General features: G+C 28.5%; 1 protein-coding gene across 3 annotated transcripts; it reads right to left on the reverse strand.

Moving 5' to 3' along the window:
- Positions 1-5,563: 5,563 nt before the first annotated feature.
- On the reverse strand, positions 5,564-8,947 carry LOC111283078 (toMV resistance protein Tm-1(GCR237)-like). Of its 3 annotated transcripts, none has more exons than XM_089760867.1 (6): positions 8,593-8,947; positions 7,620-7,717; positions 7,019-7,159; positions 6,839-6,904; positions 6,111-6,358; positions 5,564-5,908 (listed from the first exon to the last, which is right to left on the reverse strand). In XM_089760867.1, the coding sequence occupies exons 1-5, from the start codon at positions 8,690-8,692 to the stop codon at positions 6,290-6,292; spliced, it is 474 nt and encodes a 157-aa protein (XP_089616993.1). In that variant the 5' UTR covers positions 8,693-8,947; the 3' UTR covers positions 5,564-5,908; positions 6,111-6,289. The 3 variants fall into 3 exon arrangements, with proteins under 3 accessions (XP_089616993.1, XP_089616994.1, XP_089616995.1); XM_089760868.1 differs by having other exon boundaries at positions 5,564-5,959; XM_089760869.1 differs by having other exon boundaries at positions 8,402-8,946.
- Positions 8,948-17,111: the final 8,164 nt, after the last annotated feature.

Genomic DNA, 17,111 nt, shown 5'->3' on the forward strand with positions numbered 1-17,111 from the left:
ATCAATTAAACAACCTAAATGCATTGTGGAGGATATTTTTATAAAGATAAATAAATATGCATTCCTTGTTAATTTTATAGTATTACATATAGCTAGTGATGAAGATATCCTTATCATCTTAAAGAGGCCATTTTTCACTACTTCTTGATCTTTGATTGATGTTTACAATGGGAAAATAATCATGAGGTTTCAAGATCAAGAGATAGTTTTAAAGATAGATTGCCCAAGTTTTTCAAAAAAAGAATGCTTGATTGAGAGGCTAAACAAAGAGATGGGGATTTAAAGTTGGTTAAAGATGAAATGGGAAGGCAAAGCCAAAGCCAATATATAGAAGTTCAACTATGAAGAAACATAAGGGGTAGCCAAAGTTATGAAAGAAAAATGAATTAGTTAATTAGAATAAGGAATCCAAGCAACCTTATGTCATTCTAGCGAAAAGGTGGTAGAAGGAAATTTGGTTGGTTGAAACTTGGACACCTAATATTTTAGAGCACCATTCATAGGAGAACATGGTAAAAAAAAGTTATTAAGTGGATGGATGCTATTACAAAAATGGTGTGATCAATTTAAATGGTTGAAGATCTAAGATAGTTAAGCTATGGACTATAACATAGTGTTTATTAGGAGGCAACCAAAGTTTTAATTTAGTTTTTGCATACTTAGGATTAGTTTTAATTTTAGTTTTCATTAACATTAAGTGTTGTTTTGTTTACTTTTGCTTTATACATAAGGAGAACTTAAAAGAACTTGAAAACGTTAAAAGAAAAGAAGCTAGGATTTTAGTTTTTAGAGTTCTTCAAAGTATTTTTTTTTTATATATATATATATACATTGAGGACAATGTGCCACTTAAATAGGGGAAAGAGAAAATTTGTGCCAAACTTTTAAATTTGAAAATTTTTAAAAAGTTTTTAAATTTTTTGGAAATTCTTTTGCTTTTGTGCTTAAAGATTTTATTAGAGCCATGCTTCCTTTGGTTTTTTTTTTTTTTTTCTTATAATTCAATGATAGGAATTTAATTGATTATGATTATAGCTTATGGAAAAGAATGAATGTAGTGAAGCATGACACGATTTCTTGAATCTGTTTCCTTTTTATTATGACATTTCCAAAATTTTGAGCACAAGTTTTGATCATTGATTTGCATGTATGCTTAGTTAAAGCTTATGTAGATATGAAATTGCAATAATCTTTAAAATTGTGATCTTATTTTAGAATTTGTTTGATTATCTCTTACAGTGAAATCCTAGGCTATACTTAATTAGAGAGATAATTTAAGCCATCTTTAGATCATTTGAGCCTTTCAAGCTAAGCTTTAATCTATTTATCCATAGTCACCCCATTTGAGTTTTATATTCCTTTCTTTTGTTTTTAACATATATGATTTAGCCTAGCCATTTGAATTACTATAATTATCTTTTTTACCTTACCTTTTGGCATGTAGATTATTCAAAGTTAAATATGAGAGCTAAGTACATTAGGAAGAAGGAGCTTGAAAAGAAAAAGAAAAGTTTGAAAATAGTTTGGAAAAGAGAAATTCAAAATAGAAAATCGATATAAAAAATTTTGATTGCAAATCTATTTTACATTGCAATTATGTTAGAATGAAAGAAAATGGAAGAAAGAAATATTCAAGTTTAAGGTATTACAATTCTCTTGAAAGCTCTCAAAATAAAAAAAAAATGATTGAAAAGCACTGCATTTTTAGGGATTAAGAGCCTAAATTTTTATTTATCTTATCTTATCTTATCCTAGCTTTATATTAAAAGCTTTTGCATAATAGTTTAAGTTTAATTTGCATGTTCTTAAATTTAATAAGTTTAATTTGTGTTCAGAAAAATTTAAATAGGTAATTTTTAATTTTGCACGTTTAATTGAGTTAGTTGCTGCATTAGTTTATCCATTTAGTTCGGTGTTTAAATTTAATTCCAGCTATCAAATTGTTCTCTAAGTTACAGTTTAGCTTAAATTTGATTTGTTCCATCTTTAATTAATTGTTTTTTTTTTTTTTTGCTTATAGTAGTTAGTTGTAGTTTTACTTTAAATTGTATGTTTAGTTGCCATTTTAAGGAGTTTGCATAATTAGTTATTTTAGTTTAAGGTGAAGTTAGTTGTGATTAGTTGTTGTTAGTTTAATTATTTTAGTTGCATATCAAATTTTGATCTTCTGAATACAATTGAATTGTAAAAGGTTTAAAAGTTACATCCGTAAGTGCAAGGGTTAAAAATTGATGAGCATTATAAATACCCTTCTTATAGCTATAGTTGAAGATGCCAGTCACATTGTGCAATTGAGAATTGCAAACTTGTGTGCCAAAAGAAGATTTTCGCAAAATTAAGGTTAACCCATAAAGTTTTCCTGACTTTTTTTTCCACTAAAAGAAAAGTGTTTTTCTTTCATCTCGCTGATACCTTAGGGCTTTTGACCACAAGTGGGATTGGTTTCTTGTTGATTTTTGAAATAAAACACTTGCTAACACAGCATTAGAATCCCACCTTGTGAAGGTTTTAGTAAAAGGTGCTATGCAGATCAGCATTGGAAGCCAAACAATTGAGTGGCTTAAGTCTTAACCTTTTGAAGTTTCACAACCACACAAAGGTTGTTTCCAATCAAGATTATGATATCTTAAGTTCTGGTGTGATTCTACGAATGTCTGATTTAAAGTTTTAAATTACAAGCATGAACACAAATATGATCATATGGTCTATTAGATTATTACTTGTTTATTTATTCTACAGTGTAGTTCTTTGATACATATTATGTATGCTATAGTTAATTGTTAACTATATGATGTCGAATAATTACTTACATTTTTTTCATCTTTAGCATGCATTTGATTTTTTTTATAATGGAATGGTTCATCCTTTTAGCTACACCATTATGTTGTAGTGTTCTAGGTTCTATCTTCTCATACCATATCTCATGCTTTTAACACTAATCTTTGAATTCTTTAGATGTGTATCTTTAGCATTATTAGTGTAAAAACATTTCAAAGGTAATCTTGTTATGTTTTCTACCATGACATGAAATTTCTTAAAATACTGTAAGTACAAGCTTTTATTTTTCAACAAATAAACCGAAGTTTGCATTAAGCATAATCAATAAAAGGAACAAAATATCTGTTATCTCCCCATTACTTTATTTTTATGAGACCATATACATTAGAATGAGTTAATTTTAATATATTTTCTTACATTAGAATGAGTTAATTTTAATATATTTTCTTTCTTCTTAGTTCTAGTGAAAAGAAATTGTATGATGCTTTCTAAGTAAACATAATTACACTACTTTAATGACATACCTTTCATTAAGGAAATGAAGGATTGCCTTGCCAAAGTTAGTAACTTTTTCTCACTCATGTGTGGCAACCTCTTATGGCACAATCTGCTAAAGTGTCACCTTTAACTACATTTATTTGATACCTACACAGTTTCATCTAGGTCTTGTATATAGTGCAACCTAATTTTCCTTTTGCAACTATCAAAGACCCCTTAAGTAGTAGCTTTCACTACTCATTTTTTTACTAACTTTCATATCTTTCTCTATTAAGGATATCTATCACAAGCAAGTTCAATCTTAGATCTAGAATTTGTTTTGTTTCATATCCTATGATTGGTGATATACTCTTATTTCCCATGACCAAAGCCTTTTGCTTTTTAGCTTCTGAATAACTCCTTCCTAGGAACACAATGGAATGTTGCATTGATTCGACTATCCATTAAATACCTTGATCATCAATATAGTTGCACTTTCTTTTTTAACAGAAATGAAACTAATTCATCATTAGAATGTACTAGCGAAAAGTTGTTACCATTTGAATTATCTTCATTCCCCTTTGCTCTTGCTTTAAGTATCGACAATTTCGCTAGATATGATCAAGTTTGCCACAATGATAACATTTTATTTTATTTATAAACTTAAATTGATTTCTAGATTTGCTATGTCCTATATTATCTTTTCCTCTATTTTTGGTTTTACCCTTATTCTTTGCGACAATGTTTTAATTCCCAAAGTTCATGTCTTTTCATCTTATGTCATTAAACATACTATTATTTTCCTCTCCAAGGTCACTTTGTTGTTAGAAGCTAAACTAAGAGCAATCATAACCAACGTATCCAAGTTGTCTAGCAATGGCCCATAAGAAAACAATGGCTTCATTTCATCATCCATATTGAGTTCATTGTAGTCATCCGATTAAACAGATCTTAAAAATTACTCAAGTGCATGACAATAGATCATCCCCTTACTATTGTAGAATAGAAAACTTTTTAACAAACATAACTTTTTTCAACACGATTTTCATCTCATACATATAATGCCGATAACTTTTCCCATACAATTTGGGCTTCTATTCTTGCATTACATGATGAAATACAATGATACCCACTCATTTTCTAATTGTAACCAATTTCTTTCTGTCTAATTTTTTTCGGTCAACATTTGACATTTTCTCTACCTTTGCATGATTAGCCAATATTGTTTCATACAAATCAATGTAGCATAAGTGATCTTTAATCTTAAGCATCCAAATTAAATAATTTGAAGCTGCCACCTCCACCATAGAACCTGCATCACCTTTTATGTTTTCTACCAGCAACCAAAAAAATATATATATATACAGTGTGCTACAGTACCTCATTCTACTATTCACAGTATTTGCCATAATGCGAAATTGCTACATTGCGCAATAAAACTATGTGTATGACTGCTGCGGTACCAACGTCTGGGGATTAGAGGTGTAATCGAGTCTAATCGAGCCGATATAGTGAGAAGCTCGAGCTCGACTCCCAACTCGCGACTCGATACTCTGTTCGAACTTGATTGAGTTTCATATTTCTAGCTCGAACTCGATTCGTGATCAAAATCGAGCTACTCAAGCTCGCTCGATTAAGCTCGATTAATATATAAAAATAAACTCGATTCTTATACTCGACAAGAGCTCGATTATTTGTGCACGAACTCGAATTTAAGATATTTTATTAATTAAAATAATAAAAAATATGTAAATATAAAAGCTCGATTAGACTCGCGAACTACTTGAGCCGAGTATAAGAATACTCGAACTCGAGTAACTCGATTCATCGATCGAGTCAAACTCGAGTAACTTACGAATACTAATGTATCATTTACACTCCTATTGGGGATGCTATAAAGCCATTGACTCAAGATATTACAATAGCTATGGTAACAATTTGTGGACCTTGAAAAAAAATATTAGTGGAATAACACTACTAAAAAAATGCCTTCACCGATGAAATTTTTTTATTTGCAAAAGTCAATTTTTCGTCGAAAATATTATAATCAACGAATTTATCATTGAAAATTTTGTCGATATTAGATAAGTTGATAATGCTAATAATTACCGAAAGAATTATTAACAACAAATTTTACCAACGATAAAATTTATCGATAATCCGTCAATAAATTCTATTAGTAATCCATCAATATTATATTTATAATCCCTTAGTAATCTTACTTTTCAATTATATTTAATATATTTTATTTATAATGTCATTTTATTTTTTTAATTTACTTTTAAAGTAATTACATGAATACTGAATATAAATAAATAAACAAAATATTCCATTTTATTTACAAAAGAATGTAAAATATTTTACAAAATTGTTTATGAATTCTATTAAATGAAAATACAAAAAGATACATACAAGGCAACTAAAGTGGAACTGCATAATGAGCAAAATGAAACATTTGAGGTATAGTGGTGTACCCATATCCCATTCCGGTCTCTTCTAGATTTTGTCTAAAGTTACCATCAAATAATCCAATGGTTGGAAAATTTTGTACTCCAAAGAACCCAGTTGATTCCAATTGCTTTAGAAAGTAATCCATTGGGTGAAGAGGATCAGTTCCACTCACTCCAGCAATAACTGGTACCGCCTTCACCACCTATGAATATTTGGAGCTATGTGTCAGAAAGAAATTGTAGAAATGGTGACACTGAAATGAGCAGGAAATAAGTTGACAGTCATTTGCCTTTTACTACTGAAGAAATAAAATTTGAAACAAATGTTAAAGAGCACTTAAAAAGGAAAAGATTTAACTAGTGTAGATGGCAATTGACGACATAAACAAGCATTTTAAAACTTACTGGCAGTACTTCATCTGCCATCTCAAGGACTATTGCATTTGCATCAGCAAAGGACAATAGGCCAGCCAAAGAACCCCTTTATGCCATACGAAAGCGTCCTGAATTGTACAAAACTATCATATCAACTCCACCAGCCTCCTCAAATTTTGCAAATAATTTAGTCCTTGTACCAGCTCCGATTATGGGCAGTACTTTAGATATTTGATCTCTGAGTTGCTGTAATATTCCCTAGCTTCTTTGTAAAGTTTCTGTCACAAAATTGCTACAAGTTAGCTTTCTTCCAGATTGAAACAAAGAAACATATATAATCTAGCTACTGAATAAAAAAGCAGATCAAGTTGTTTATAATTAACATATTTGCAAAATTGTAATTTTGGAATTGATAAAATATTAGATAATGCAGATTTTGAAATGGCACTATGGTAGTCTGTTCTCTGTTATGAACTTGACTGGAGTTTTTATGAAGGCCATGCAGATACTGGAAAGATATCAGAAAAAAAGAGGACTACCTTCTGTGATGATATTCATATGATATTTCCAGTAAATTAACCCCATTTAACAAAATCTTTCCCATTAACCTCTCAATTAAGTTTGCTATTATTGTCTGCAACAGATTGGAAATTTAGATTCATTTACTAGTACAGATTGGAGAAATGACATCAACTGTTTAAATACTCTTAACAGACAGAATGGAAAAAAGTAAAGAAGGAAAGGGATGATAATGTTACTTTTCCACCACCATTTGGTCCGACAAGGGCAACTTTTGAACCAGGTTTCAATTTTAATGTTATTCCCTGCAATTCAAATGGTGTCATAAGATTAAATCATGAAGTTAGAAAATTGCGAAATCATGACTTACCTTAGTGATTTTGATGCAAAAATTAAACTACCGAAAAGCAAATTCTTACCATAGTCAATTCCTCAAAGATAGAGTTAAATAAAATGCCATTCTTCTTCTCTACAATAACATCAAAACGAGAACTGTCACAATACATCACACCTCCAACTACATAATCGGCAAACTCTGTAGTTGTAATGTCCAAAACTCCCTGATTAACACAAAAAGGAAAAAGCTGAAATTGAAGAATTGAATAATAAATAACAAGAAAACTATCATAGAGGAGAACACAAAGTTAAAAACCTTCAAAAGTTATGAAATTCAATATCTTGCTGTAACACAGCTTGACTAAGCATAAGCATCCAGCTTCAATGCTAACATGGGGTGTCAAACTATGACAACTTCCAAAAGTTACATCATTTTACAGTCAAGGTTTTGGACATTTCTCATTAAATTGAAACATAAATATTTTTACCACTGTCAAGGCTCCATTTTGCTCATACCAAAGCCGTCGAAATAAAAAACAAAAGTTGTAAACTGATAACAACAAAAAGTTTCTTACAAAAAGACATACCACCCAAAAAAAATGCATAAACTTCATTCACCATGAGTAAAAGAATTAACATTTCAATGAAGATTTTTGGAAGCAAATACATGATGGAGATAGATACCTGTATATAGGCCTCTCTAACCAATGATTCCATAGCCTTGCCTTCTGTCCCAGTGGCATGGAAAATGCAGGTTTCATAACCTTTCTTCTGCAATCTTTCTTTCACAACATTAACATATAATTAAAAGACAGCAACTATCCATGGTGAAAATAAATGCAATAAAAATAGAAATAATTAGATTCAAGAAATATGGAGCATCATAGTTGATGTCTCAACATAATGACATCCAAATACTATCCTTATCTAGCTAAAACAACCTTGGAAAGCAAAGGAAAAGAAACAAATACCACAAACAATAAAATCTAGAAATCATTTACTAATAATATGGGATTCTTACATATATATAATGTGTTTTTTCTCTTTCCAATTAAAATAAAATAATATAATTTGATTAATTCAATTTTAGATAATTCGATTCGAAATTAATTGAACTAATGAATGAACACTTCTAACTCTAACCCAAGCACTTGATTTGTTTGAAGATTATGAACCAAACAATATATATATATATATATATATATATCCTAATGGCGTTAGTCCATGCATTGCAATATCATAGAAATTTATAGCATTGAAATATTGCAAAAGACAATAAACCCAAACCGGCAGACCCTTTTTCCATCCTCTTAAAAATTTTTTCTATATGGATGAAGTGTTTGACAAGAGTATTACCATACAAGGCAAAACCTAGCAAATCTTTTCAATGATTAAACAAGCTATGAAATTATGAAACCCCAAAAGCAGAAAATAATCCAAGAAAAACAGAGGTTACAAGTACTAACCATGTAAATTCATATTACATTTGGTAATCACTTACCAGCAAACTTAAGCCGAAGGCTTTTTTATATACAAAATTTTGGTGTTTTGACGTTTGAAGAATCAAATCGTACATCCATAGAAAAGAAAGAAGAAACAGAGCATAGCCACTAAAGCTAAGGATTACAAAACTGTGACCAAAGTCCAAAACCGTGACCTGGGTCTGTTGCCTTGCGAATGGAAATTTCAAACAGAGCTATGTTGGTTCGCGCGACGAGCTTTTGTGCTTCAATTTGTCGTGTTTGGATCGACAACATGCGGGTGTGAAGTGAAACAAAGAAAGAGGCGGGATTTTTAGAAATTTAGGGTTTTTGTCGGGAGGAAGAAAGAAAAGGGGCTTTTGCTTTTTCGTCTGTGTTAAATAGTTTTCTAGTAGTGCAGCCGACCGGTAAGGGCGCACGGTGGGGAGAGGGGACGACGACGGGGAGATTGGGAGGGGTAGAATGGGAAGGGGAAGAGGGGTTAGGGATTTGGGGGTTTATTTTGGGGTAAATTGGGTTTGTCGGAGTGGGAAGTCAAAATTTTTTTTTGTACCGATGGATTTCTGTACAAAACTTTTATTAGTGACGTGTAACCTTTTTTATTATAAATTTTTTATTGATAAAATTAAATTTGTTCATAAAATTTTTTTTTTTTAACTTTTCGTTGATATTATGTGGATAATTTATCGATAATTATTATTGTCAGTAAAATTTTATCAACATAAACTGTAATTTTGATAGTGTAAAGAGAAAATACTGACAAATTTAAAAATTTTAGTTTAGTTAATAACAATTCAAAAAAAAATTTAACCATGCAATAAAGAAGGTAGATAGAAAAATAAAGAACATCAAATTTACGTGGAAATCTTTCTAAAGTAGAGGAAAAATCACGAGGGAAAAATCGAATAAAATCCACTATAAAAAATAGGTAAACTACAATAGTATAATATTTACAATAATTAAAATAATATAATTAAGTTACCTCTTTGGAAATATACCTCCAAATTTCTCTGGGATTGACAGAGTATTTATATTTTTTTGTGATCAAAATATCCTAACAAATACCCAAAAAAAATTGTTAAATACTCATTTACTCTCTTACTTTCTATATAGAGCTCTTACTCTATTTTTTTTCCTCAATGCTTGGTGCATATGCACCCTTAAACTTTATATGGCCTATTTTAATGCGTAACAAAACCGCATTAAAAAAATATTTTTCTTCTTTCTTTTGGTGCACGCGCACCTTTCTTTTCTTGCTGCACTTTTCCTTGTCACATTTGGTACCTTTTGCAAAACGTCGTAAGGCAAGGCTTTATATGTCCACCAATACAAAAAAAATAGCTCTTTTCATTTGTCATATGGATTCTGGTTCATTGTGAAGACAAACAAAGTTTTCTGAATTATGTAACTAATAATTTATTGTTCCCTTCCAATTTGAAAGTTTTTCTTTTAAGTTCTTATTTTACTCTATCGTACCCTAAACCCTACCTTACCCCACTAGCTACAAGACATACCTTGGCAGGGGAGAGGATTACCCTCAAACTTGGATAATCATGCCGTTGAGCCAGAAGTACGTTGTCTCCACTTTGTAAGTTTTAGTTGTGAATAGCAAACTGCTTTCACTAGTGAATGAAGAACAACCTTGATATAATAAAGATAGTTTAAAGTATTTTTAAACCATGAATTTAAATTGTTTTCTTCTATATACCATTTTTTGCTAAAAAAAAAATTAAGAGAAGAGGAATAATAGAAAAAAATTTTGATTTTGAGATATGAAGAATATTTTTTTAAAGGCAATTATACCTTTAGGATACAACAAAACCTTAAACTCTCCAATCAGAAGTAATAAAAATGATTATACTGAAATATTTATTTATAATAAATGAATAGACATAAACTTTTATTCAAATGGTTATAACCTTCTGTATAATCATGACTTTTATAATAATAATCTATTTATATTCAAATAGTAATGATCATTTGTCATATGATAATTATTTTTGTTCAAACATAATTATTTAAAATATAAAAAAAATTAATACAAAAATTAATTTTATTTATCAATAATTAAATCTTTCTATCCAATATGAAATGCATCACATTCTAAACTATCAACAATCTCGTACTAGTTTGAAATGTTGGTGCTTAATTTTTACCTTTCACACAAATAAATATTATGAATACAAGAAAAGATCTCTCGATTTAAACCTTCAATTAGCGTATATATCCTAGAATTCTAATGAAGTTGATATTGTCTACAGATTAACCCTCAACTCCTAGTATTAGAATTGAAGATATAACACACATAATACTTATTTATTCTTCTGTTAGAGGTTTATAACCACTTTTAATACTATTATGGCATGTGCTTATCCTATTCATAAACATTTATAAGAGAGATCCTAATTCTTCTTGTTGAAGTGACACCACTTCTATGTTTATATAGGTAGAATTTTCATTATATCTCCATTGCTTTAGATATTTAAAACTCCATTAAGAGTATAAAAACTCATCCTCCTCATGCAATGGATCACACTAGTTTCTAAATTTTGAATGGATTTTACTAGTGTTTAATAGACACATAACAATAATTTGTTTTTACCCATTAAACTTTGTAATTAGAGGTTACCAATTCAAAGTTAGGTTCCCATTATTGGTGTCTAATAGTAAGAGTTTAAATCCATTCTACTTGTAGTACTACTAACCAAATATTTTGAAATTCAATTTTTTTTTATGGTAATTACCCTACTTGAGATTGAATCTCCAATATAATCACTTTAGGCTAATATATCCAAACTTTTTATTTTGCATATCATTTATATGCTTCAGATATTGTTGCCTCATTCTTATCATTTTAACAAATAGTTGGTTTTGGTTGTGGCCATAACTCTTTATTTATTAATTTTAATCATTCTATTTCCATACTTTTATACATTTTAATACAATTATACTTCTAATACAATTAGATAAACTCAATGAATAAACCAAATGATTTTGGTCCTTTTAAGATTTTTAAGGACCTTTTTATGACTTTACTATAATAAGTGTTTAAACTTATTAATTAGCTTGTATAATTTGCTCATAAAATTATACTAAAATCTTACAACACTATGGTGATAATTTTTATTTCTTTTGATTCTTATCACCCTCACCACGTGCAAGTATGCATTCTTTTATTAAAGAATATCTCATTCAATTATCAAGATATCATATATACTTAATCAAGTTGCCATTTCATTTGTCTTTTCACTATTTGGTGGCTTTTTTTTTTTTTTAAGTAAGAGGCCTCTACATCCACCCTTAATGAAAGATAATTAGCTGATATCTTAATATTTCAATAAAAGTTTCAAAACTTTTATATTTTAACTTAATATAAGAGTTTACAACAATAAGCAGATTTCGAATATAATTATGTTTCTATAGTTTCCTTTTAAGACTTTTATATCAATTCATAAATATTTATATGAATCTATTTTATCATGGACACTATTAATAATGTTTTATTATCATGAACAAAACCATGTTCATCACCCAAATGGATCAAATAGCATTTTTTTTGTTATTATAAAAGTTTTCAAATTCACAAGATCTTTGAATCACTCATGGCTTCTAAAGTAAATATACTTTGAAACTTTTACTATATAAACCATAGATGATAAATCATTTGTACAATCCATGAATTAAGCCATATACATAATAAAAAATTACCACAACATGATCAAGATTGCGGTATTAATTTTGCTTATGGCTATCTAAGCCAACCATAATAATCCACTTCATACCTATAAATCATGTAAATTTGGCTAATAAAATTATCTCATTTATAATTATGGCTTTTAATGAAAACCAACTATCTCAAATGTTATCATGAGTTTTCAATGCATATAGTAATTGCTCAATGGCCAATTCCAAGTTTATGATTATTGAAATCTCAAAACTTGATTTTAAAATTTTATGAGAATTTTATTTCTCCACCATTGTATAGCCTATATATCTCTATTATTTACCACTTTTAATTGGTCAAAACATTTTCGGATATATAATAAATTCAAACTTTACTCATAGGACCAACATACCTATATACAATAAGAGTTTATAATATATTAAACTCCAATTTCAAATACTTTCACAATCATTATGTGACCAATATGTTCATATCTAGATCACCATATCAATCCAAGTCATGAAATATGAATCCAAAGAATTATTTTCATAAAATAGAATAAACAATAATTATAATATGAGTTCTACTCATATTTCATGCAAAAATTCATGATGAATTTGCATTGGTTAAATCATTGATTGGCTAACTCTAAGGGTTACAGCTTTCACAAACTAATATTTATTATCAAGCCCATATGTCAACATGGTATATAACCAGCCACATCTTGCCATTGTCATGAAACTATTGAAAACCTCGAAAACTTGTTCACTTTTCATTTTAATAGCTTGCAAAAAGCCATTTTTTTAGGTACAAGAAGCAAAAATACATTCATTGTCTTTAACTAATAATGTATTAATTGAATGATGGCATTCTATCTCCATAGTTCATGTCTTTCTTATATGTATAAGAAAGAAAATTTCATCCCATTTAGTTCACTTTCGTAATATATGGCAAATTTCATCCTATTTAGTTCACTTTCGTAATTAAACACATGCATGTATTGGTACCTTTGGAACATTGAATTTGCATGTTCTTTTCTAGTTTATAAACATGCCTAATTAGACATTGATGAGCATCCTTCAAAATGCTAGTAAATGACAAATGCTTCAATATTTTTTTTAATGGCATGTCTTTTCGTTTAATCAATATCCCATATATGGAAAGAAATAATACTTTTTTGTAACCATTGATTAACTCTTTGACAGCTTTTATGATTTTCACTTTGTGATTGTTCACAATAAAATTTTATTTTGTAAAATCACTTCTATTGTAATACACCCAATAGGCAAAATATATGTCATACTACCCATGTTTCTAATAATAATCATTAGTTGGTTTATTATCCACCAATTAATCTATGAAACACCATATCTTAATAATAATTATTCACGTATATCAATTTAATTTTAATTAGTTTTCATGAAAATTGAACACTGGTCAAAATTTGAATCAATAATAAATTAAAAAATATATATATGAACCCTTGATTTATAAATGACCAACAAAGATAGAACTATACAAATAGTTTGACTCAACTTATTATCTTAATTTTGGTGCCATGATTTAAAAATAAAATAAATCTTGCAGCCAAATCTTATTTTCTACATATATTCTCCACTTACATCTAATTTTTTTATGGTAAATTTGTTTACCCATTTCTAATTGTTTTTCATAGAAACCATAGGACAATTTGCCTATTCTATATATAACAAAGACATGACAATTAAACAATCAGCCATTCCATTATGACCCAATTTAATTTGTTACTTGATAACAAGTGATAATTCTTTTTATTGTAGATCAATTCATGTCTTTTTCTTTTATGCTTTCAGGCTATTTTTCATCTCAGTCTTTAAAAGTATCGACTTTTTAAATAAATATAATACAATTCATTAAACCCAATTGTGGAGTCAATTTCAGTATATGCATAAACTTATGCAATGTAATCAATATTTTACATTTTGTGTTTTGATTTTACACACTAATGAAATAAATTGTTAACGTATTTATCTTACTCAATCAATCTTTTTACTAGTAATTCTGCAAAAAAATAAAACACATACCTTTAATGAAAATCTTTACGAAAATTAATATTTTGGTCCATAGAAACATTAATCCTTTGACATCTTGAGCCTCCTCTAATATTGATCTCCATATCATGCCAATTTCTTTTCTTTGTATCTTTTTTGTGCGAAATATAAATTTCTCATAATTGTCTTTAAATTGTTAGAAAAAATAATTAAGAGAAGAGGAATAACAGAAAAAAAATTTGGCTTTGAGGTGTGAAGAACACTTTTTTAAAAGTAATTATGCCTTTAGGATACAATAAAGCCTCAAACTCTCCAATTAAAAGTAGTAAAAATGGTTATACTGAAAGATTTATTTATAATGAATGAACAGACATAAACTTTTATTCAGATGGTTATGACCTTCTGTATAATCATAACCTTTATAAATAATAATCTATTTACATTCAAATAGTTATGACCATTTGTCATATGATAATTGCTTATGTTTAAATATAATTATTTAAAATATAAATAAAACTAATACAAAAATTAATTTTATTCATCAATAATTAAATCTTTCTATCCAATGTGGAATGCATCACATTCTAAGCTACCAACATTTTTTATAGTAATGATTTCATTAGTTTGATCTTTTCGAAATAATTACAAGAATTTGTATCACTATAAGGGTTTAGGTTTTTAATGGCCTTTTTTTTAATGTTTAATGGCATTTATAAATGCCATTAAAAGATTTGTGACGTTTATGAAAAATGTCAGTTAGAGTACCAGCTATACACGTGTCACAAAAAATAGTTGTATTTTCGTAAAAATGTCACAATATTAGCGGCATTTGTATCTAAAAATGCTGCTGTATTGGTAATGTTTGCATCTTTGAGACACCATTAATTTAGTGACATTTTTATGAGAAAAACATCGTTGCTTTAGTAGCGTTTGTATTTATAAATGTTGCTATATTAGCGGCATTTGTATCTTTGAAAAGCCACTAATTTAGTGACGTTTTTATGAGAAAAACGTTGTTACAAAATTAAGAAATTTATTTTGTACAAATGCCACCAAATTATTCATTTAGCAACATTCTTTAACACAAACGTCGTGAAATTAAGAAATGTATTTTTTTATATACAAAAGTTTTGTTAATATTTATTATTTTCATAAACGAGCTTATATTCAAAAACTGAAATTAATATAAACTTAATTCACGTTCAAATATGCATCTAATTAACACAAAGTTTAATAATCAGTATAATAACATTCAAATATTTTTAATACATTAACAAAATAAAAATTAAAATGTATGAATTGGTGACTACATAGATTTTGAAAATTGCCAATTGATGAACGAATTTTTTCACCTTGGTCACTAGCGTGCTCAAGAACTTACTGAATAATACCATACAATATCAAACACTTCATTGTAAGCTTTTTTTATATTAAAAAATATAAATATTTACTAAATATAATACTTGAGTTGGTGGACCATCGAGATTAGTTCCTGAAAATTGTTGTTGCATAAAATTCATAAGATGATCGAATTGATCATGCAACTACTAATATTTTGCAAGCTCATGCTCCATTTTAGCACGTTCTTCCTTAATTTTGGCATGCTCATGTTCTCTTTCTGCTTCCATTTGCTAAAAATATTATTGCATAGTTTGCAACTCCTCTCTCAATATTGAAATGTCTCGCGAAGACTGACTTGCTAAGAATATAAATTATTGAAAGCTATGTCTATAGTAGGTAGAATCTGTTGGACCCAGTCCAAGGCCTCGAACCCATCTATGCCTGTCTTTTCTAGCAACTTCTATGAAAATCTAATTTTCCAATTTTTGTATGTTGGAAGGGCCATCAGATGCTACTTCAATCTCAGTAGCCATTTTCTCTTTCACATTCTCTTGTAAATTTGTCATAAACAACTATCAAGTTTAATGATTAATTGATAATATGTTAAAAAGAGTAAATATTTACTTTCAGTTAAAATAGATGTTATAAATTACCATAATTTCTTGTGTTTTGACATTCATGTAAGATCTGTATTTTTTTACGTGTGTTAAGCGAAAAAATTTCACATATCCAATTTTACCGCCCATCTCATTCTCCTATACAAAAATATATATTATTTGATAGGAGACATATCAACTGTAACTTATTCATGCATATCAAGCCTGTCAATCAAGTTCAAAAATTTTAAATAATTTTAATATCATGTATTTATATTTTGGCCCCTTAACAACATAATAGTCTTAAACAGACACAAACAATAAAAGCATTTTGGGCTTTTATATATACCGATCATGGAAACCAAATTCAATTATTTGGACAAGTTTAATATCATGGATTGGAGCCATTCAAACTGTTGGAAGCCATCCAAAAGTTTAATTTGTATATTTATCTTTTATATGAAAAAATAGTCTTAAATAGACATAAATGACAACTGTTTCACCCACATCAATTGTAGAAACCAAGTTCAATCAATCAGACAAGTTTAATATCAAGTATTGAAGCTATCCAAACTGTTAAAAGACAACAATAACAACAATTTTATATTTTTACCTAAATAGACATAAACAATAACTTTTTCATACATATAATCCATGTCAACTAAGTTCAAAACTTTCGATAAGTTTAATATCATATATTGAAACTATCAAAACTATTAAAATAGAACAATAACTGTTAATTTGTATATTTACCTTTTAACGGCACAAAAAGTTCATTCATTAGAATAAGTTTAAAATCATAAACTTACTATTTCTTTTTGCTTTCTTGCAAAACTTTTTGATCCACTTGTGTGGCTATATTTATGTTACTTTTTGCTACCAATCCCAATCTATTCTCTTTCTTGTCATAAAAGTAATTGCATATATGATAGAAATATAAATATTACCAACTTAAAGCATAAAACACTTTCATCATTTCATTCTACTTTACAAAGTTATATATGCTTACCTCTCTTTTTCTTGGAAACCAACATCTAACTAATTGTTCATATTGCCACCTAATC

Source organism: Durio zibethinus, chromosome 5 (assembly GCF_047325235.1).
Source record: "Durio zibethinus cultivar Kanyao isolate XHJ-2024 chromosome 5, ASM4732523v1, whole genome shotgun sequence".
NCBI classification, from domain to species: Eukaryota; Viridiplantae; Streptophyta; class Magnoliopsida; order Malvales; family Malvaceae; genus Durio; species Durio zibethinus.

Excerpts from the sequence above, each read along its gene's own strand:
- LOC111283078 (XM_089760867.1), bottom strand. The coding sequence starts at position 8,692 with ATGTTGTCGATCCAAACACGACAAATTGAAGCACAAAAGCTCGTCGCG. Across the intron at positions 7,160-7,619 it reads TTAGAGAGGCCTATATACAG|GGAGTTTTGGACATTACAAC; the intron begins GTATCTATCTCC and ends TGTGTTAATCAG. Across the intron at positions 6,359-6,838 it reads GACCAAATGGTGGTGGAAAA|AAACTTTACAAAGAAGCTAG; the intron begins GTAACATTATCA and ends ATTTTGTGACAG.